The 24,189-nt window shown below is 36.5% G+C and overlaps 1 protein-coding gene across 1 annotated transcript in view; it reads right to left on the bottom strand.

Moving 5' to 3' along the window:
• The window catches only part of FER (FER tyrosine kinase), a 404,717-nt gene that overhangs the window by 89,856 nt on the left and 290,672 nt on the right, over positions 1–24,189 (bottom strand). Inside the window, exon 15 of the mRNA XM_047090128.1 lies at positions 19,834–19,957. Within this exon, the coding sequence (XP_046946084.1) occupies positions 19,834–19,957 (124 nt within the window). The remainder of the gene's footprint in view (positions 1–19,833; positions 19,958–24,189) is intronic.

Here is a 24,189-nt window from a genome sequence, read left to right as displayed (position 1 = left end):
AACACATATCACTGCCTATAAACGGCACACTGTGTGCACAAATAACAGACCATCATTTCTAACAAAGTCCTTTGGGACCAACCATCATTACCACATGCACTAGAAAACATAAGGGTAATACTATCTTAGAAAAGCCATTCATAGGCCTCTGATTCATATTTTTCTTTTTGGTGTCTTGTTTCATTTGTTACCTGTTTTCCATGATTTTTCTCTTGTATATTAAATAATTTAACATTAGATAACATTTTGAGTACATTACGCTCTGTGAAACAATTAGGGAAATTTGCTTTTTTCTACCAAATATCATTATCAAAGAACAAGTATTTATGAAGGCCAGGTATACTTTGTGCTGCAAAAAAATTAAGATTCCTCAACAATAAATGTACATTTAATTCTTTGATGCATGAGTTACTCAGTTGAATTAAATATCAGTCACTGTGCTAGGCAGTAGGAATAGGGCCTTACATTGAATAAAGTGTGGTTTCCCCCTCAAGAGGTTCCTAGCTTTGGCTGTGCATGTATGTAAATATAAAGCAATGACACTTAAGTTCGAAAGAACTGAGGAACTCAAGAGAAGTCTCAAATGAAAAATTTAAGTAATTTCTGTTGCCCCAACAGGTGAAAAGAGATAGCCCTCAACAAATACTGTTTCAAAGTAGCATTTCTTAGAACTTTTCATCATGTAATGTAAAAAGGTTCCTGAAAAATCCTGTTTCATTTGATTCTTAATGTTAAAAAAATATGAAAAAGATATATATAATTTACACTTTTTCCGTATCCTTTCCTCCTGCTTAACAGAGGACCACCAAAATGTCCAAGTCATAGATACATGGGCAGAAGATCTTAGGGCAGCTTGAGATTGGGCAGGAGGGAAGCACTTTTCATTCCAGCAATAATGTAATGAGCCCTGCTCAGTGATTCATTCTGCAACAGCTAACTGGATGATTGTGGAAGGCGGGCACTGAATTCTGGCATCACAGGCTGGTTTTAGCTTTAGCAGGGATGGCTGTCTATTCCCATCTCTTCTCAAAATCTAGAGGATTCTAGACTACCAATGCAATGTGTTCTTGGATGGATCAGGAAAGACAGATGAAACAAATGAGCATAGATACCCGTGACAACATGAAAGTTTCACGCTACCAAAAAGGGCCAGTCTACCTGATACGTCAGATGAGAAAACTGGCTGTCCACCCGTCTCAGCGGGGTAGAGACAAACGGCGTGGCATCATGATGAACAGGACACAGATACACGCATTGCTAAAAACTGCAGCGGCCCTTCTGTGTTAGACGTTCCTTTTAAAGCAATACTCAAATGTTTCATGAAATGGTTTCAATTCAGCTGTAAAGCAGAGCTTTAATAAAGATGATGGAGAAAAAGCTAATTCCTCTCCCTTCTCATACAGAAAAGAAAACTAACAGGTATACACACATCAGGGGAAACTTTTTCAAGCTTGTAGTGTTTCTTCTAAAGACATAAAGCCTGGAAAATGGAAATATGAAAATAAGAGAGAAGGTATATTCATTCAAACAGCTTAGGCACCTGCTTTGGAGTTGCAGCCCAGGGAAGGCTCACGGAGATGGCCAGCACTGGTGCTGACAGCAAGTTTTACCTTAGGCCACCATGGGTGACATCGTGGTCCCTGGCAGCACATATACAGAGAGGCCACATTCTAAATACGGAATAATGATTACCATCAGCTTGGACCTCATTTAAACCTTTTTAACTGCTATCTCTAATCCACTTATTCCTTCATCTTTCTCTTTTCACCTTCTCATATGCCTTGGTGAACAACTCACCCTTCCTCCAAACTGGATAGTAATTCAACACTATGTATAATTTGAATCCCCATTTAGTTTTCTCAAAGGCTTTCATATCTCTTATTTTAATTTAACCTTACAGATGCTGGCTGTAAGGTAGTTTTGTTAATCCTTTCTTAACAGAGGAGGGGGGGAAACTCCGGAGGTCAAGCAATACTCCTTTTTCACACGATAATAATGTTTGTCTTTGCTCTTTTAACTAAGAAAAACTAGGGAAATGTTATTTTAGGTAAACAAACATACACGCTTTGAGTTGTGGAAAAAACAACAAGAGACACTTTCATTTATTGCTGTTGTTAAATCGTAGTCATTGGACAAGAGTACACAGCTGTATTTTGTGTTCACATAGTTCACTGTTATTCCACATTTTACAATGAGTTCTACTGGTCAGGGGGCAAGACTCTCAAGAAGGAAAAATCAGTTACTCTCCTGGTTTTCTTCCTAGAAAGGAAAACTTTCCAAAGGAAACAGGCTTCTTGCTAAGAATGATACATTTACAAATTTCTTTTTCCTACTGGTAATTTATTTGTACAGAATTAGGGATATTTTTTAATACAATGAAAATTTATTTTTCTTTTTCATCCTCTAGTTATCATTCTTATTTGTGAGAGTATAAAGTTATCAAGGCTGATATAATTTAAGATTTAAAGGAAGCAGTTAACCTTCAAAGTGATTCGTTAAGTAAGCAAATAAGTTAAATAAACACTGTTCTAGAGTTAGTTTACTGTCAAACTAGATTAGAGGAACTAGAAATGACAAACATTTGGTATTACCATCAAAGTTAAAAGTCATTTTTGAAACTGCCTCATTTTAAAAATGTGGAGGTAAAATGAACTATTAGTTTTTAAATGCATATATGTAGAGTTCAGAAAATCATCGATATATTCTTCCATGTTTGTTTCTTATTTTCAAATATTTCTTTCATTGATTCATAATTAAGTCAAAGTTTTTCAGACTCATTCATTCATTTATCATTTTTCTTTCATAATTTCCACATTGTTATCTCCAGGTCAGACCTTTCCCTTGAGTTCCAAATACTCATCTGCCTATAAGTATTTTATAGGCACCTCAGACTCAATGTGCCCCCAAATAAACTCCTCATTTCCATCTACAACCTGCCCCCGTCTCTCTCCCCCAAAACCCCACTCCTCTTCCTGTGTTTCCTTAGTGAATAGAGACCTGTCATCCAGTTGCACAAGCCAGAAACCCAGAAAAGGTCTCCACACTGACTCCCTTGAAAGCTTCTCTCCTCCCTCCAGGCATGTCTCCACACTGCAGCCAGAGTCATCTGCATGAAACAGGAATCTGATCGTTCCTACTCAAAATCCCTATAATGGCTTCCCATTGCTCTAAGGGCCAAGACCAACCTCCTAGAACTGGCCTGCTTTTATTGGGTCTGATCCCTACTACCTCTCCAGCTAGCCACATCTCAAGTCAGCATTTCACCCAGCCATACTTTGGATTGCTTTTTGTTGCCTGGAAAGGCCCTTCTCACTCCCAGTTGATTGTTTCTTCTCTTTTCTACCTTCTCTTAGCTACTTCTTTTTTTAATTTTTAATGTTTATTTATTTTTGAGAGAGAACACAAGCAGGACAGCGTCACAGACAGAATCTGAAGCAGGCTCCAGGCTCTGAGCCCAGTGCGGGGCTTGAACTCACAAACTGTGAGATCATGACCTGAGCTGAAGTCAGACACTTAACCAGCTGAGCTACCCAGGCACCCCTCTCTTTATTATTTTTTTTAATGTTTTATTTATTTTTGAGAGAGAGAGAGAGAGAGAGAGAGAGAACAAGCGGGGGAGAGGCAGACAGTGAGAGAGAGACACAGAATCTGAGGCAGGCTCCAGGCTCTGAGCTGTCAGCAAAGAGCCTGATGCTGGTCTTGAACTCGTGAATCATGAGATCATGACATGAACCAAAGTTGGATGCTTAACCAACTGAGCTACCCCAAGCGTCCCCCTCTCAGTTACTTCTTAACCTTCAGTCCAAATATCACTTCTTCAGAAATGCCTTCTGTGGCCTTATGATGGGGTTATTTCCCACTTTTGCATACTTTCTGGAATGATTATCTATTGATGTAGGTCTCATTCATTAGACTTTAAGCTCCATGAGGACAAAGATTCTATCTGCTTTGCTCAACACTTTATTCCAAACACCAACCAGGTGCTTGATACACAGAGAGTGCTTCAGTAAATATTTAATGACCTCAGTTGAACACTATGGAACACTAGCCATGTGACTGCTTTTCAACACCCAGATGCTTACAAAATAGATAAAGTATTCTTTAAGAAAGTTAGGGGGAAAAAGTGAAACATGTTTGAGTTCTCCTAAATGTGGTAAAAGGTCAGTTAATAAATTCCTTAAGAATTAAGTTTATTTTGAATAAAGCTGATCACATAAAAGAAATTCAGTAAATTGACCCAATATTTGTTGGGTGGCTCTTACAACTTTGACTGCTGTGTGCTATTTTTTTCTCCCTACTATGAAAGGCCTTTGGAAACCCTATTCTTATCTCTTGTTCATCCCCTTCCCTCTATGTTCTGTTTATCAAATTATATAGATATTTTTAGACCTTTAACTTACTTCTCTCATTTTCCTTGAGACTAGGAACATGTCTAAACAGGGTGTTTTACAAACAAGGTTATTTAATACATGGTTTATGACTGATTTAATCTGTGGTAGATAGAGAGGCTTTAGAAATTATGAATAAAATGAGAAATTTCACCAGGGAAGTTTACATGATACCATAAAAGCAAAAATATAGGAACTCCAATAATCTGTTTCTAGCAGGATAGGTACTTAAGCCTATATTTCACATGAAAATTATACTTTTCTTTCCTTCACATGATATATATTAAGGAAAAAAATTAAGACTCAAAAATTTATAATATATACCATATCATAATATATGTTTATGTATATGTATATGTGTGATATTATATATATATATATATGTATATGTGTGATAAAAAAGGTTAAATTTTAAATTCTACACCAATTATGTTTTCATTTGGTTATAAAGAGGTTTATAGATTATTTGTGTATCATGCCATATGGTTATGTCCTGCCTTGGGTTTTAAAAAATCTCAAATAGCAGTTATAATTATTGTAATGTGATACCTTTGCTCATTTATGTAAGTAAATAGAAGGCTAATTTTTAAGAGGCATAATGGGAATTTTAAGAACGAAGAGAGAAATACTACCTCCTGAGAATTAAAGTTCCATGTTACATACTCTTGACCTTAAATGGTAAGGAACGAAATACCTTGTCACTGTTATAGCCATAACATTTACATTCCCACATTATTTACATAGTGAATGGACAGAGGGCAGGGAAGGGAGGAAGGGACTAAAGGAATGTGTTCCTACTGAGCCTCTAATACATAATAACACATCTGTTGTTTACTGCCAATTACTTCAAAGTGTATGTTAAAAATTATTACTTTCTGGCATGTTATAAAGTACTGCTTGCTAAGCCCTGGTTATTGTCTCAAATAGGACAGGCTCAATATAACAAAGAACTGTTGGATGAAAAACAGATTGAGCAAAGAGAATGTTCACCTTCTGTGACTTCTGGAGGAGCAGTGATATTGTCTCACTCAAACTCTGAAATAATCACATTCAAACCATTTTAAAAAACACACTAAGCATACTAAAAGTTTCATACTAATACACAGCAGGCAAAGAATTTTGTTCTGTTTGTGTAATGCATACAGGTTTGCATAAGATACAGTTCCTTCTTCATTTATGCACTATAAAGAAGTGAATCAGTGAAAAATAAAAATGTAAAATGAACATAAGGGTGAAACCACTTATGATTATTTTTCTAGAAAGTCCCTAGTCATCTAATGGCATTCAATCAGCACTTTGGACAGCAGTTAAAAGGCCTATTTCATTTTTCATTAATTTATCCATGTATTCATTCATTCACAAGTCAGATGTTTATTAAACTCTTACTATATGAAAAGTTACCCAATAAAAAATGTTCACAGAAAATATGTACTATTCTTTTCCCACAAATAGCAAATCAGATTGCAATGAAAAAAAAAAGTTCAGCCTTAAAAGGTCGATTGAAGGACACAAAATAGACAAGAGTTTCTTTTCCATAACAAACATATCTATCCATAAGAAGGAAAAATTAGTGTGCCACACCACAAACAGTAACTATTCTCTCCAAGCTACTTTATAAAAATTTAAAACTTAGTATAACAGAGGTCATTTTATTTTATAATACACAACCTTACATTAGAAGGAAATGACCTTTTGTATACTAAACAAAATAGCAATTGAATGACATCTTCTCTTTCATGTCACTTTAGTTCCACAGATGACATTATTTCTCCAAGAATCAGGCACTATCCTCTGGTATTATTAGCTAAGCAATAATACCAAGCTATTCAGTGTGGGAGATAAGCTTAGGAATCCCCCCGGCTTACACCAATGGGGTAACAAGGCACAAAGAAATACAAAGTCAATAAAATGCTCACACCCGAGTTTGGGTAAACCAGATTGGCACTCCAAGAATAGGTGGGTGCAAAGACACCCCGAGAATAGGGAAGCACAAAGGTGCCAGGAATAGGGAGGTGCAAAGGCACCCCAAAATAGGGCGGGGGTGCTGAGCTCCCCAAAATAGAGAGAGGCAAAGGCCTGAAATAGAAATGGTGCAAAAGTGCCCAATACATAGGAATAACAATATTAGATATTCAGGGTGAAAGCACCCCAAATTTAGTACTATAGCAGAAAGATGCTTTCATAGGAGAATAGGGCCAGGTTAGGTAAATTGGTAAATTGGACTCTGGACTTCTGAGCTACAGGCAAAGCAGCCCTAGTGGAGATGGTTAACAAAAGAAAAGGTGTCTTGTTAACCCTGAGGTTATTCCCCTTATCTGTCTCATCCCCTAGGCTGGCAAAGATAAACAGGCACAGCGCCTCCTGTCTGCTGTTAACAACCATCTGCCCATCTGCCCAGCACCTGGATTTTGTTTTATATTGACCCAAACCCCAAACACTGTACATCTCCAAAATCCCCTTTTCCCCCTCACATCCCCAAGTTAATGTTCCTAGTTTCTTTGTCCTTTTGTACACACCCATTACGTTTGCAAGCCTTCTTATCTGAATAAATATGGGGCAAGGACACTTATTCAGTGCTCCTGTCTTTTTCCTGAACATTAGCCATCTCTTGTTTTAATCCTGTGTCTGCTCTTTTGCTGGCCAAAAGAGAACTGTAGACTTAGAGTCTACAACAATTCAGTTCAGTAAATAATAATTATTTTTATTGACAAGTTGAAAGCCCAGAGACCCCTGGGGGAAAATATGACCCACTATAAATTATGCATAGATTTAATTCTACTTATCTATTTAAATCAATGGGTCTATAAACTAGGACACTATTTGCAAGGTACACTTCTTAAGGATCTGTAATGTATTTAGAAAACAAACATTCAATATAAATGCAAAAAAATTGCAGCTGAGATTTTTTTTTTAATGTTATATATTTTTGAGAGAGAGACAGAGTGTGAGTGGGGGAGGGGCAGAGAGAGAGGGAGACATAGAATCTGAAGCAGGCTTCAGACTCTGAGCTGTCAGCACAGAGCCCGATGTGGGACTTAAACCCATGAACCATGAGATCATGACCTGATCTGAAGTCCGGTGCTTAACCAATTAAGCCACCAGGCACTCCAACAGCCGAGATTTTGAGTGTCTTTCATTTCAAGGTCACTTTCTGTTATTTTATTCCATTATGAGAACTCTAACACAAGACAGTGAAAATGTCAGAAGTGGTGGTACTCTGCCCAACCCTGGCTCCATCACTTGTGCTAGCACAGCTCTCTGCATATAGCAGGCTCCCAGGAAAATGAGAGTTACACGTTATGCTTTCATTTGGCTCATTATAGTTTGAAGCAGTAATGTTAGAATTAGTAGAATTACAGAAAATAAAATATTGGAGAGCATGTTAGAGTCACCTGAATTTATGAGGAAAATACAGAAAGACTGTTTTTTGAAGTCTGTGTAAGAATATAAAGTCTTCTACAGAAGAGATGAACACGAAGGAAGGGAAGCAAAAATAATATAAAAACAGGGAGGGAGACAAAACATAAGAGACTCTTAAATATGGAGAACAAACAGAGGGTTACTGGAGGGGTTGTGGGACGGGGGATGGGCTAAATGGATAAGGGGCATTAAGGAATCTACCCTGAAATCAATGTTGCACTATAAGCTAACTAACTTGGATATAAATTAAATAAATAAAAATATTAAAAAATTTAAAAATAATATAAAGTCTTCTTTCACTCTCTCTTTCTCTTTCATACTGTATCTCATATATTAGCAAACCCAGATGGCTTTACCTTCAACATACACCCAGAATCTGACCACTTCCCATGATCTCCACCACTACTATCCTGGTCCAACTCCTATTGTTTCTCATTTAGATTATTTAAATAGCTCTTGAGCTGGCCTCGCTTCTGTACTTGCCCTCTTACAGTCTACTAAAAAAAAGAAAATCCAACGGATCCTTGAAAATCCTGGGGCAGATCAAGTCAGTTCTCCATAGTCCCCATGTCATGCAGAATAAAGGTAAAGTCCTTTCAATGACTTACAAGGTCTTCATGATCTGGCCACCTAATAACTATCTAACCTCATTTTCTGTCTCCTTTGTTGGTCTTCTTTAGACACACCTAGCATGCTCCCATCTCAGGGCCTTTTTGTCCTTGCTACATCCATTGCTAGTAAGGTTATTCTCACTGATATTCACATGGTTCTCTCCTTTATCTCTTGGTCTTCTCTTACCACTACATATACAGTAGTACCCACCCCAGCCTCCCATTCCCTCTTGTCCTATTTTGTTACTTTTGTATATTATGTATTACCATGTGGGATATTTTATATTTACTTGTTACCTTTACTTTTTCATTTTTTTAATGTTTATTTATTTTTGAGAGACACAGAGCCTAAGCAGGGGAGGGGCAGAGAGGGAGACAGAGAATCCCAAGCAGGCTCCAGGCTCTGAGCTGTCAGCACAGAGCCCGATACAGGGATCAAGTTCACAAACTGTGAGATCATGAACTGAGCCGAAGTTGGACACTTAATCAACTGAGCCACCCTGGCGCCCCTGCTTATTACTTTTAAATGCATTGTCTGCTTTCCCTCATTTTTGTAAGTCCCACAAGGGCAGGGCTTTGTTTCATTCACTGGTGAAGAGAGAGAGAGAATTTGCCACCCCAAAATATGCTTCTTTGGTATAAGTATTATATTGTGAGCTTTATTTTATTTTATTTTATTTTATTTTATTTTATTTTAGAGAATGCAAATGGGGAGAGGGGCAGAGGGAGAGAGACAGAGAGAGAATCTTAAGCAGGTTCCACACTCAGTGCAGAGCCCCAGGCGAAGCTCACTCCCATGACCCTGGAATCATGACTTGAGCCAAAATCAAGAGTTGGACACTCAACTGACTGAGCCACACAGACACCTCATTGAGCTGTTTATTTTAAAGAAAGTCATATATGGGGAAAGTTTTACAACTGAGTAGAAGTTACTCTTTTGTAAGAGACATTTTAAGGGAGCTCTCCTTTTAGAGACTGTCTCCCTCCCTGTACCAGGAAGAAAAGGTTGACTCTAAATCTCTATAAACTCTTATTAACAGAGAAGACACTAACTTAAATCTGTGTAACAATCTTATCCTTGTTTATAGCTTGGCCTGATAACTGCCCACAATTGGCCTCTCCTAGCTGGAAGTTGGTATTTAAGGTAGTGGCTTGGGCTACCTTGGGAAGTTACTCAGTTTTCCTGGGTCACTCCCATGTACATAGGAGGCATACATGCTATTTAACTTCTGTTCTTCTCTTAACCTTTTATTACGGGGTGGAGGGGGGGTCTCAGCCAAAAATCTAGAATACTAGAGGGAAATTTATTTTTCCTCCACCACTGTAGCCACAGTATCTACAGGAGTCCCTGGCCCAAACATACCCAGCATTGGGAACACATAGGTGAAAGGGTAATGTGAGTAAGTTGACAAACTATGGAGATATGGACTCAGAGATAATTAAGCTTTAACGTGGCTTTCTCCTTAGGGTGAGACTGTGGCCTTGTTTACACCAAGTTTGGTGCAAGAAACGTTTAGCCCAATGTTTAAAACATTACACAAAATCACACAGATGTACAGATACTCCATTATATGATCCATACTACCATGTTAGCAAGAAAATGAACTCAAATTCAACAAGGCCCTAGCCTCATCAGACATTGTTACAAAGTCTGGGGACCATGGTAAAATGAATGGAGATATCCTGCATTTGTTGTTCTTTTATATGGTCATCTTTTCGTGAAAAGTTTCTGTATCCTTGGCAAAAGAGACAACTGAATTTAATCTTACAATAGTGTGAATGTGTCTAGCTATGTTGTGGTCCCCTTGAAATGTTTTAGGGATGTTTCAGAGTGGGGAACCTTGAGGTACTTTTTTTCTTTAAGTTTATTTATATATTTTGAGGGCAAAAGCATGAACAGTGTAAGGGCAGAGAGAGAGGGAAAGAGAGAATCCCAAGCAGGTACCACAATGTCAGCACAGAACCTAAAGTGGGACTTGATCCCACAAACTATGAGATCAAGGATCTTGCAGGATCCATTCCTGTATTGAGGAATGAACAAAATAAAGTCAATATCCTCATGGAACTTACATTCTAGTTGGCAGATATAGACAAAAAGCAAACTAGGATTTTATTTATATATGCATTATATATATCACTTTTATACATATACAGATATTTATACATGCACATATATGCAAATGTAGATATAAATAAAATAAATGTCAGGTCATGATAAGGAGTGATGAGAAATTAAGCAGGGCAAAGCTTATAGGGAATACCATGATGGCAGTTGAGGAAGGGTCCAAAGTCACACAATTAACATTTTGTAGAGCCAGGATTCAAACATAGAGCATTCCAATGCTAAATCTGTGGTCCTAACAACTATGCTAAAGCTAAGTGCCTCTTCAAAGGCTAAACTTCTAGCCTATTAGAGCTGGCAATACAGAAAAAGACAGTCTGATTAGGACAGAAACACTTTGAAAGGGAAACCCGGGAATGAAAAAGGCTTCTCATAGTGCTCTGTATCTTACAAAGAATAAATAATATTTAAAAACAAAAACTGAGCACACATCCTTCTCCCCCAGAAATTCTCATAATTAGTATGGTGAGTCAATGCCTCATAAATGGCAAAGGCTTGGGTGCCCTAGTTCCATAGCTGACTGCTCTGATCCTGCCTTAGAGACCAGAAAGTAGGAAGCAATTTGCCAATGAGAAGGTTAGGCTTACTTCTGTGTCATCCATGTTCTAACAGATTTCTTGGAGGTTAGAATTTCCATTTGAAATTGGAAATTCCAATTGAAATTAGAAAAAGCTAGCTACTCTAGCATAAATCAGGTTTCAGTGGAGGACTTGAACACAACCAACAGTCACCTAAGTCTCTGGGGTAATCATTACCCCAATTCCACAGGTCTGAGCATGATCTCCTTCCTGTTGTATAGGCATAGTATGAGCTAGGATTCAAGACCACATGGACCAACAGCAAAGAGTAAATTTGCCAGCCCTATACCATGGAACTGCAGGGAGATGATTCATCCCAGGAAAATATGGAGGTAAGATCTGCAAAGGATTCTTTTATCCCTACAACAAAGCTTTCTCAAAATCAGTATTTATTAAATGGTCTTAAGTTTTGCTTCATAAGAGAAATTTCCACATGATTGATCATCCTCACAAATAGGAAGAAACTGGAAATATATCCAACACATAGTTTAAATGTTTTGCTTAGATTCCCAGGCTTTGTCATCAACTCAATCTAGACTCTAATCTTCCCTTACCAGCTGTATGACACCGGACAAGTTACTTACTTTTTTTTTTATTTTGTGGCTCAATTTCTTCTACTGTAAAGTGGAAATAAGTGGCACTGTTCTCATCAAAATATGAGGACGAAAAAAATAGTGAATGTACATGCCAAATAGTAAGCACTTTATGAATGCGTGATAGCCATCTTTTGGGGAGCCTACTTCATGTATGTCCCATCCTCTGAGAATCATCCTCTCACATCCTGAGACTGGCTCCTGTAAATCTATGTAACAGTGACCCTGTATACTCTTCTCTGTTTAGTCATCTTATTGATTAAAACAGGGGTAGACACCTTAATATAAGCTGGGCCAATCAATTCTTTCTGCCAAAAATTTGAAGTTAGACCTCAAAGACTAATTAGTTTCTGCAGGTGCTAGGCCTGGAAAGTTATACTGATTCAAATGTCACTTGAGGACCCTTTGCAAATGGGCAGAGGAATATAGTCTTCAGATCAAGAGGGAAATGAAGCAGCGAAATGGAGGAAATCATGAGAGACCATGTGAACACAGAGGAAATGACAGAAAGAGATGCTGTCTTGGTCCCTGAATGCTTCCCAGTACCTAATTCCAATGGCGCCCAAGACTGCTGAACTTCGTGTGTCCTGAGTTCCATGAGATAGTTCTATTTTCTTGTAATAAATCTCCTATTGCTTAAGTGAAACCATTCCTGTTCCTTGTAATCGAAGAGTTAGCTTAAGCCATTCCTGTTCTTTGTAATCAAAAAGTTCCTTAGAAGAAATGGTTTCGAAAACATTTGTGTTAGTTTAATGTAAAAGTTCACTTTTGACATCCTGAACCAAAAATATATTTCCTGTAATTAACTGAATAAAAGTCAGAAACAATACAGAAGAGATACAGGCCAATTTCCCCCTTCATTTTCTATGTAACAGAGGACAAAGCTAGCCCTAGCCAAACTATAAAATAGCTTTAATATGCTGCTATGCCCTTGTTTCCCTCCCATCTCATTCTCATGGATTGTTTACTGGACGTCCCTGAATTCCTGAACAGTGTCTTGCATTTGCTGTGTCTTTCCTACCAGTAACCATACATCAAAACTTATCTGTCCTTTGACCCTTTCTCCTCAATTCTTCATTTTTGTTTTCTAAGAAGGCAGCTAGATACTTTTAACTCAAGCTAGCATGTTAATTGATTCTAATATCAGAGAAGGCTTCCTTTTTCATTCCCGGAAACATACATGCGACTTTAGGGAAAAATCCCTTAATTAAAATGAATGAAATTAGTGATGGGAAATTCTGACACTGAATAAAGTAGTAGGATAATTTTTAGAAAGGTGCTTTTGTGATATCTATTGTATGATAATCACATTGCATATATGCAAATACCAAACTACACCAGAAAAAAAAAAAGAGGTTAGAGCAAGATTGCATATTTTTGATATATTTGAAATTATTGAGAAGTCCTTTCTGTACTGTAGCAAAACTGGTTTAGAAGCTAAAAATAAAAGTATAGCTTAATATATTCAAAATTGTAATCAAATGTTGAAACAAGAAAATCAGTCATAAATGCTTAGTCAACTGAGATTATCACATTTCTATGCTAATCCTGTGTTTTTAATTAACAGATAAAGCAGAAGAGGCTATGTAAACAATAGTGTATAAAAAATGAAAAAAATAAATTTTCAAGTTCTAATTAAATGGAGAGGCAATAACAAAATACTGCTGCATTTCAGCAACTCTTTATCAAAAAAACAAAAAAACACCTTGATATATCTTTCTAAAATTACATTTCACAGGCTTCAGCATGTTTATAAAGAGTCCAGATGTTAAATATAAGCAGAGATATCACACCAAATACCATCTGGCCTTCTTCGCCAAATCTCCTAATTGGTCAGAAGATCCATTTCTTACGGAAGGCAATTCAGTGCAGTGATTTAGAATGTGGGCTCTAGAACCAGAATGCCAGGATCCATATCTGGGATCTGCTACTTTCTTTTAATATTATCTTGGGCAAGATAATCAACCTCTCTAACCGTAAGTTTCCTCATGTGTAAAATGGGCCCACCAATAATACCTCGTATTGTTTTGAGGATTTATTCATTCACCAATAGGTGTCTGGCACTGTTCCAGGCTTTTGGAACAGTGAACACTGTAGGTACAAATCACTGCCCTCATAAAGCTTACACTCTCAGATATTCCATCTAAAGCATTTAATTAGCAGAGTGCATGGTACTCAGTAAATTGTCAATAAAGGTCAGCTGTTGGGATTATTTACACTTGAATGAGACAGAACAAAACACTGGCATTCAAATGATGGCAATGTGTCAGAATGAAGTCAGCACATCTAAGATTTAGCAGTGGCCCGGCCACTAACTGTTTAGATAACCTTCATTCAATCTCTGAGCCTCAATTATTTAATCTATAAATTGATTTCAAGGTCCCTTTTACTGAATATATGGCAATTCATGAGAGACATAAAAAGTGAGGTTTTAAAAACATTGAAGAAAATATTTCACATTGCATATTTTAGTTTTATCTTATCTTTTAAATGACATGAAGATGTATTAAGCACAAGAATACATTTTCAGTACACTGAAGGCTTAGGGAGAGTTCAAATGGTAAGTAATCAGGTGTAGTTTTGTTTAAAAACAAAAAAGAGAAAAGCATTCAAGAATCACTGGAAACATGTAAATGAACAATATCATACCCAAATCTTTAGCTTCATAAAATATGAAATCACAAAAAAATATAATAAGACAGAAGTAGCATCTTACATTTATCATAAAAAGTATACTGGGATGCCTGGGTAACTCAGTCGGGTAAGCATCCTAACTTCGGCTCAGGTCATGATCTGACAGTTCGTGAGTTCAAGTCCCATATCAGGCTCCATGCTGACAACTTGGAGCCTGCTTGGGATTCTTTCTCTCCCTTTCTCTTTGCCCCACTGCCCCCCCCCCACCTCAAGCTCAAGCTCAAGTTCTCACTCTCAAATAAATAATTTAAAAAAAAATTATCCTTTCTTTGCTTTCCATGGATACCAAACAAAGAACATGGCAGAAAACCAATTTTTAAAAATAAACCCAAATAAAAATATTGCAGTAAGATTAATCAGCAATAAAACCATAAACACCATTACCATCTATACCTAGTATAATGTCAAATTTCAATCAACTTATCAAAATTAGTCAGGCTTAATACTTTTTTTGAAGTAGTATCTAACAATCTAGTTACATACCATTTTAAGTAAATGCACAGATACCCCAAAGTTTATCAGTATACTTAAAATATTCATATAAAGTACAAATAGGAAAGAAAATTTCATGTTGGTCTATAAAATAATTATAAAGAAAATGTAGTTGATTTATAACTAAAGTGAAACAAAATAATCCAGTAATTCACTAGCTTTAAACAGAAATAGTTTCAATTAGAAACTTAAGAGTATCCAGAGAACCCTTTTAGAAGTTAAATGGAAATTACAAGAACATTTTCCAAAAGCAGGCCAATTTCGTTAGCAATTACTTCTTTCCATTTTATAGCTGTCATACTTGTTTATCTATAATGAAACATTGCTCTGCTTTTCTCGTGGTAATGAAAACAATACAACAAAGCTAAAGGAAGAAAATGTGTCCCCCCCACCCCCAAACTTAAGATACTATTTTGAGGAGAGACAATTAGAAATATTTTCAAGTCCTGAATTTCAGTGACTTCGAATCATTGAACAGAATAAAACTTATAAGTTCACATAAAATTTAAAGCACATTACAATTTTTTTGCTTTGATTTGTGGGACATAGACTTCACAATTCATAGACATGTATATATTTTAGTGGTATTTGGGGAGGTAAAAAATGGGGCTTGGTGACTTTCTTCACTACTTGAAAACTGAAACATTAAACCATGTTAAGATTAATCAATTTTTGAAATAACCTCATTATGAGGAAAGACATTTACCACTTTAGTGAATGTTATATATATTTATATTTATCTATTTGATATTTCTTAGGAGAAAAAACACATGTCTTCAGTGCATCTTTTAACCATGTATCTATTAAAATCCATTCCAATACTATTACTACCACAGAAATAGTTCTATAGGATGACACATAGGAACAGTACAATTCACTTCTATAAAAAATTCAACACAAAGAATATTTTATTTTTTCAACACAGTGTCATGTATTGGTGGGTAGTGAAATGAAAAGAAAAAGAAAGTGAATTCCTCCAAAAGAGCATTTATAGAAGTTTCAAGAGTAATAAAAGACCACTGGCCAGAGGTATCATAAAATTCATCCAGTAATTATGACTAACAAGGAAAGTCAGCAGATGGCTTCGAAGAAATCAATGGAAGTGACTGTAAAAAAATTTTATAATGTTGGTATATTTATTGTAGCTAATAAGGAAAATCATATTAAAAAAAAGCATTTATTAAAATAAAGACAAAAAATATTCTATGCCACTGAGGACAAATTCAGGGCTGGTTTGTTAATGCTTATCAGTGCCCTAAGAGATGTGACTGATCAGTCATTGGACTCTGTTGCTGATCCTGGAATCCTTCTCAATACAACACAGAAAGCCACATCAATCACTGAAAATAGGCAGTGAAATCTATTTGTCAAACCTGCTCTAAGTAATATTGTTTAAGATACTCAATCTGGAACCTTCCTCACAGGCAAATAGTACAGGAATAGGTACAACCTTCTAAGATACGTGCTCAAGCATAGGTTGACACTCAAAAATTTGTGAATGCATGAAAATGCTTAACAAGGAAAATGGAAGAATAACATTAAAGCAGATAATGTTATGATTTGGTTAAGTGGGATAATTTTTAAAGGCTAACTGCCATCTAAGACATAGAGCAGTTTTAATTCTGATGATAGAGGCACTTAAATAACTACAGTCATCCTATACAAATCAAAACCACAATAAGACACCACCTGACACCTGTCAGAATGGCTAACATTAACAACTCAGACAACAACAGATGTTGGCGAGGATGTGGAGAAAGAGGATCTCTTTGGCATTGCTGGTGGGAATGCAAACTGGTGCAGCCACTCTGGAAAACAATATGGAGGTTCCTCAAGAAATTAAAAATAGAACTACCTTACGACCCTACAATTGCACTACTAGGTGTCTATCCAAGGGATATAGGTGTGCTGTTTTGAAGGGACACATGAACCCCAATGTTTATAGCAGCACTATTGATGTATATACGTACATATAAATATATGTACATATACATACAATGGAGTATTACTCGGCAATCAAAAAGAATGAAATCTTGCCATTTGCAACCACGTGGATGGAACTAGAGGATATAATGCTAAGTGAAATTAGAGAGACAAATATCACATGAGCTCACTCATATGAGGACTTTAAGATACAAAACAGATGAACATAAGAGAAGGGAAGCAAAGATAATATAAAAACAGGGAGGGGGACAAAACATAAGAGACTCTTAAATATGGAGAACAAACAGAGGGTTGCTGGAGGGGTTGTGGGAGGGGGGATGGGCTAAATGGGTAAGGGGCATTAAGCAATCTACTCCTGAAATCATTGTTGTACTCTATGCTAACTAACTTGGATGCAAATTAAAAAATTAATAAATCAGGGGCGCCTGGGTGGCTCAGTCGGTTGAGCGTGTGACTTCAGCTCAGGTCATGATCTTGCAGTTCAAGAGTTCAAGCCCCATGTCAGGCTCTGTGCTGACAGCTCAGAGCCCGGAGCCTGCTTCAGATTCTGTGTCTCCCTCTCTCTCTGCCCCATCCCCACTCATGTTCTGTCTCTCTCCATCTTTTTTTTTTAAATTTTTTTTTTCAACGTTTATTTATTTTTGGGACAGAGAGAGACAGAGCATGAACGGGGGAGGGGCAGAGAGAGAGGGAGACACAGAATCGGAAACAGGCTCCAGGCTCCGAGCCATCAGCCCAGAGCCTGACGCGGGGCTCGAACTCACGGACCGCGAGATCGTGACCTGGCTGAAGTCGGACGCTTAACCGACTGCGCCACCCAGGCGCCCCTCTCTCCATCTTAAAAAAACAAAAACTTAAAAAAAATTTTTTAAATAATAAATAAATAAATAATAAAGAGTGAAAAAAATACAGTCATCCATTTTCAAGAAAAGCAATCACTACAAAAGTAGCAAGAAATTAAAACAACAGTTCCCTCAACCACAATGCACCAGAAATTGAAGACTGCTACTGGTAACTAACTGACAATTAAGCAGTTTCAGTACTGTTTATTCATTAGAATTTAAAGCTATAGTCTAATGGCTTGAAAAAAATCTGAGACAAAATGAGTAACTACAGTCGAGAATTTGATACCTGAAGTAGCTTTAATACCTGAGCAACCAAAATAATAAGACTTTCTCTAAATGAAGAAGAAAATCCTTGCTACTTGCAACAAAAAACATTTTCTTCTTCCAATGAAATTAATGATAATGCAATTCTTGTCCAAAATCAAATACTTTTTAAAAATATTTAAAAATACCTATTATAATGTGATTTGATCTATAGTCCTAGAAATACAAGGACAGTGGCTTAGTTTTAGTTGTCTTAATTTCCAGATATATAATATCTCTACTGAAATGTGTTTTAAAATGTATGCAATTGTCGAACTATATTGGAAACATAAGCCATAATTTTAGTTTTAGAATAAAATTGGGTATATAGGAGAATTTTTTGAAAAAATTAACTAATCAGTTTGATAGAGTAGGCAGTTAGCTAGACACAAGCAGGGAGAGAGCAGGTAGTTTTCTGATTGTTCAGAAGGGCCAAAACCAAGTTTCAAACAGCCAGGAAACCACCCCCCTGGGGGGCGGGGAGGGGAAACACATGTGCCCCTCCCTATAGCTGTTGCCCTACAGTAACCTATAGGTTCATGATAATACATTTACATTGTGGTTTTGACCCCCCTCCTTTCAGAGGGATGCTTCCATGACAGTTCATATAAGGATCATGTAAAACCAAAGACATCCCCTCCCAATCTGTAGGAGGAGACCCTTAGATGATAGGAGGCAATGCCATCAGAGACCACCCTCGCTATGACCCCTATAGCTTGCAAACATAAAAAGGAAAGACAACCTTGACCCCTGGTGCAGCTGCCACCTCTGGGCCTGCCCACTCTCCTACCTTTAGAGTATACTTTTGCTTTAATTGCTATTAAACCCTTGCTTACTTGAGAGTCTGGCTATGAATTCTCGGCCAAACTCACAAACTGAAGCAGGGGGTGGGGGTAAGGGTGGGGAGCAGATGGGTCATGCCACTGACACAGTGAGATCAAATAAATATAAATTTTAGGTGAAGGTACCTTTGGTCTGCTATAATTATACATTATACAACTTCAGAACATTAAGCAAAGCCTGCATAATGAAACACATCAGAGAAAAATATAGTTCAATAATTGAACCAATTTAGAGAAAGTCCACACTAGTTCAATCTGACAATGAACTCTGTTCCATGTTCAACAGTATGATGTGCTGCTTCCAGTGAATAAAAACCACATCAATGCCCCACTTTATTTTGCTTAAATAGACTTAGCCGTACTTAGCATCTGACATGAATTCTCCAAGAGATGTTAAGTTGTATTGACATGTAGCAGTAAAGAACATTTTCGGCTACAAGCAACTAAAACCACGATCTATAAAAGCATTAAAACCAAGTCACTGCTCTTAATGTAATTAGGTAAAGTTTTCTAAAATCTCCTTTGAAATAACTATTATGCTAATATCTTCTACCCTTGGCCAAATTCACTCTCATGAATTGTTGTTTTACTATTATGCTCTTCCATGGCTATAATTTATGAGTAATTTCTTTGTAAAATGAGAATAGGGAGCACAGGAAACAATCTTATTTGGCTCTAAGACTGTAGGTGATTATGTGACTAACTTGTGGCACATCTTATCACTAGTTCATTCATGATTGTAATATAACAGATTTTAATCAGTAAGAAACTCATTGTCTAATTAGGTGTACTTACCTCAGGTAAGTATTTCTGTAAATTATATCAACAACTATCAAAGAAGGCTTTCACACAAAATATGAAAACCCACAAAATATGAAAATCAACAAGAAAATACGTAAGTTTTGTGAAAGAACTTCATGCTGTACTGTATTGCTGTAATGTCACTTTTCTAGCGTTCTATTTATAAAACTGGAAAATGTTTAAAAAAATATTCTCCTTACCTGTGTATACAGTTTTTACTCTCGAGATAGGACATACCAGAAACAGCATCTAATGAAAATTTCACTAACTGCTTGAGTTTTAGTTCATCCTTCTTCTTTCTCAGAAAGGAGAGGAAATCACCTCCTAGAAGAATTGAGAGATGAACAATGAGATAAAATCATGAGGTACTGCTTACGAGAGATACCCAGCAGAGCAAAAAGCTTTACACATCTGGCCATGCTTTTTACCCATTTTGTTTGACATGAGCGTAAAACAAAGTATGAAAAGAGCACATCTATCAGGTACCATAAACTTTCCTACATACAGTTTAGGCCCTTTAAATGCTTCACACTGTTTGTTATCCAGCATGCAATAATATTCAAACAAAATCATACAATTTCGCTGTTGCCATTTCTCACCAATTTGCCCGGGTAAAATTTTCTGTGAAATTTTTTTTCCTCTGATACCAAATAAAAGATTGTAATTATTAGCAGTTTAAAATGTAAATGATACCAAATTAGTTATCAGATTCACTGACTCCTTATGATTATGAAGTCACTGATGGTAGAGGGGGAGGGGGGCAATGATTTTGATGATTGAACTGCTGAGCCAGATTGTAGTTTGTGCATCAGATGGATTTCAACAATGTCTTCGAGCAACTCTTTAAACCAGCATGATCCAAAAGAAAAAAAACACGCAAGGGAGCCCGGGTGGCTCAGTCAGTTAAATGTCCAACTCTTGGTTTTAGCTCAGGTCATGATCTCACGGTTCGGTTCCTGAGTCTGAGCCCTGCGTTGCGGTCTGCACTGACAGTGTAGAGCCTGCTTGGGATTCTCTCTTTCCCTCTCTCTCTCTGCCCTTCCCCTGCTCATGCTCTCTCAAAATAAATAAATAAACTTTAAAAAAAGTTTTGAAAAAAAGAGAAATATAACACACAGTAATTTTCAATTTTCTGGTAGCTACATTTAGAAAGGTAACACTAACAACCAAACAGTGAAATCCATTTTAATAATGTATTTTTTCTTTAGTCCAATAAACCCAAAATATACTATATCAATATGTATCATTAAAAAACTATAGTTTTTATTTTATATTTTATCATCCTAAGTCTTTAAAATATGTTGTTTATTTCACATTTCATGGGACATCTCAAATATTTCAAACATTTTTAAATTTTTCTAACTGAATCCTCCCCATTTTAAGGGGATTAGAATTAAACTAAATTCAAAATTCAGTATTTTTAGAAGCAATAGCCACATTTCAAAAGCTCAAGAGCCACCTATCGCCAGTGACCCTTAAACTGTGTATTCATTCTTCATATGGCATTAAAGATTATATGAAGGCCTGATTATCCTTCCTTGTTAATGTATAGTGTATTGCATTTTTAAAAGTTAAATATATTAGAAAGATATTTCTCTAAAAACAATAATTTCCACTTTCTCTTTCTATTAGGCTCAGATTTTAAACCAGAATTTTGCAAGAGGGATTAGCATTTTAATTGCCATTTCCTAAACTTTTTAATCCTCTTCACCAGGGATCCAGGCTTCCTTAAATAGAAAAACTCTAGAGGTGAAGACTTAATGGCTTTTTCTTTAATGAGAGTACCTGGAAAATAAACACTTGCCTAACTCTACTTATAATGTATGCTGTGTTTCTCTAACTTCTTTTATTCACACATCAAGTGTTACACAAATTTAGGTGGGCCCTTTACAAAATCAATAGCTATATGCTTAAAAATAATCTTAACTGTGTCAGATAATTTAGTTTGTTCTGTTCTTCTAAAGAGAATATCAAATGTATTAAATTACTAGGAAGATTATTGAAATAGTCTCTATCAAGCTTAACTTAATTTTTTGAGCAACAGAAAGCAACAGTAGACAGCAAAATTAAGCACTAATTTCTCAACTTTAATAGGTATACCAATTAAGTGGATGTGAAATGAATTTTTAGCTCAAGTTTTTACTTGGACCAATATTTACATATATTAATTCTTTTGTTAGATATATGTTGGCCTATTTTAGAAAAAGTGCAGACTTCTGCTCTTGAAACCATATAGCATTTTGTTTAAGCTTTGGAATAGCTTCCCAATGAAAAGAGCTTTTCTGGAACGTGATTTAAAGCAGCATATGACATAACCCCAGTATTCTGTGGAATCCTACTATTTCTTTCCAAAGTTCGCTCATATTCAGCACTTTTCCATCTGCCTCCTGTTCTTTTAAAATCTACCCCTTCAGTGAACCTCCTTTACCCACTAACCCCTGCCTCAAACTGTAAATCCTGTGAAGAGAATTGTGCCTCTGTTGCCCAATATTATAATTTCAGAGCCTACCACATCATGTCTGGCATGTAATAATACCTCAATAAACATTTCTTGAATGAACAAGTAAACAATGTGTACGTATCCCTTCTTGCAGCTTCTAGGCTTCCCAGGAAGACAATCTTTTTTCATTAATTTTAACATTTCTTCTCTAGTACTACCTCTCCAATGGTGAGAACTGTACTTTTTAAGTACTTGTTAAATGTTAAAATAATGTTTAAAAAGGGATAATACCACATTTTTTATCAATGGCACCGGATGGATGCTGTAAAATTCTTTAAATTCCAACAATAAAACTTAGTGCTTTAAGACTGAGCTCATCTTGATAGACACTTCGTAACACTAATGCCTTAAAAATTGCATCATTTAAAAAAAAATGATTTGCAAAAAGACAATCAGTCCTTGGTACATAAAACTGTAAAACAATAAATGCATTATATAATAAAGAAATGACAACACTTAAATAGCATTCCAAGTTGCCTGAAAAGTGATGCCAAGTCAATAAAGGTAAAGTAATAGAAAGCACAGTGACATACAGCTCTTTCCCAATGCTGTGACACAGCCAAAGATACAGACAAAGGACTGTCTGATTGCCTCTTAGTTAATCCAGCAATATTTCTTTCTGCCTTAGAGAAATGTCTTGCCTAAAATCATTATATCATTAAAGTAAATTTTAAATTTATTTCCAGTTTCTAGTTATTCAAGACACAGAATGATCTTAAGTAAAGAAGGAAAACCACCATTCCGCAGCCCTCGTCAGCTTCTTGCAGGTCACTGCACAGAAGCCAAGCCTTCAATAAAAATTAAGTAATTGTGATTCAGCACTGAAAGCCTGAGCCTTGGGCAAGTGTTAGCATTAAGAACCCTGAAGCAAGAAGTCAACTCCCCAGGGGATAGAGTATGAGATTAAAGGTAGGATACCCAGGAAATAATTCAGACAGAGCCAGAAATGTTCCCCTAGGCACAATACTTGATGACTACCGTTAAGTGAAGAAGAACTAGAGGGTGACATCAGATGATAGAATTTTCAGTATTCACTGTCAGTTACTGTAGAAGATAGTGTCTGTTTCTTTGAATTCATTCTCCTATAATTTTCATTAAGGGCTAAGTTAAAGAACCTCTCTTAGAATTTGTGATATATGTAATAATCATGTATGTGGTACAGATATTTATATGTGTATGCATGTATATATATGTAGATGTATATGTACGTGTGTTTGCATATATGCATAGAGCATAGAGTACCAGACCTGACCACTGCAATAAGGATCTTGGTGTTCAAAGCAGGCAAAACAAGATATTAACGCCCCTTTGTAAATCTGTCGTAAAAGGATTATTTCTATGTAGGTATATTGCACATTAAATGAAGATAGGATGGATTATTTTCTAAAATTTTCCACCAGTGATAAATTTCTAAGACAATACTTAATATGTTTTTATAGCCAACTTTTGGGTTACTGGGGAGAGAGCATGACATCATGAAAAGAACCTGGATATTGAAGTCAGACTGACCTAGGTCTGATTAACTAGGAGGCCTTGGGGAAGTTGTTTTTCTAAGCTTCTTTAAAACAAGGATTAAGTGCACTTATTTCTCAAGATGGTTTTGAAGACTAAAACGTATCTAAAACATGAAGCCCATGCCTAGAACACCATATTATACTACTACAACTTCTTATTTTTGCTCAAGCTATTTTATATCTCAAGAAAGAAAGAGATGTAGTAGGGACTGGTTGTTTGTCATATATGTGTTTTCCCTTACCTCACTTTCCTGCCCTTCTCCCATATTGGAAAGTATTCACCTCACCCTCAACATTAAAGATGGTCCTAGAGTGGCTTCACCCAATCCATGAAGCCCATTCCCCTGCCCAAGTGACTGGTTCAGGGATAGACACATGGCTTAATTTGGGCCACTGAGATACAAGGAAATGCTTAAGGGTTGGGGGTGGGCTGGGAATAAAACTGGAAGCATATAAGAGCATGTAGTACCATGGGGACTGGCAGACTAGGGGTGGGTGAAGCAATCATCATGAAAACCAGAAAAAAGTTAAGGTAAGAGAAT

This window comes from Lynx rufus, unplaced genomic scaffold, assembly GCF_022079265.1.
Source record: "Lynx rufus isolate CCGP_SWC_20201006 ecotype Redwood Valley unplaced genomic scaffold, mLynRuf1.p SCAF_1, whole genome shotgun sequence".
NCBI lineage: Eukaryota > Metazoa > Chordata > Mammalia > Carnivora > Felidae > Lynx > Lynx rufus.
Note: the sequence above shows the minus strand (reverse complement) of the source record. Positions and strands in the feature narration are given on the sequence as shown.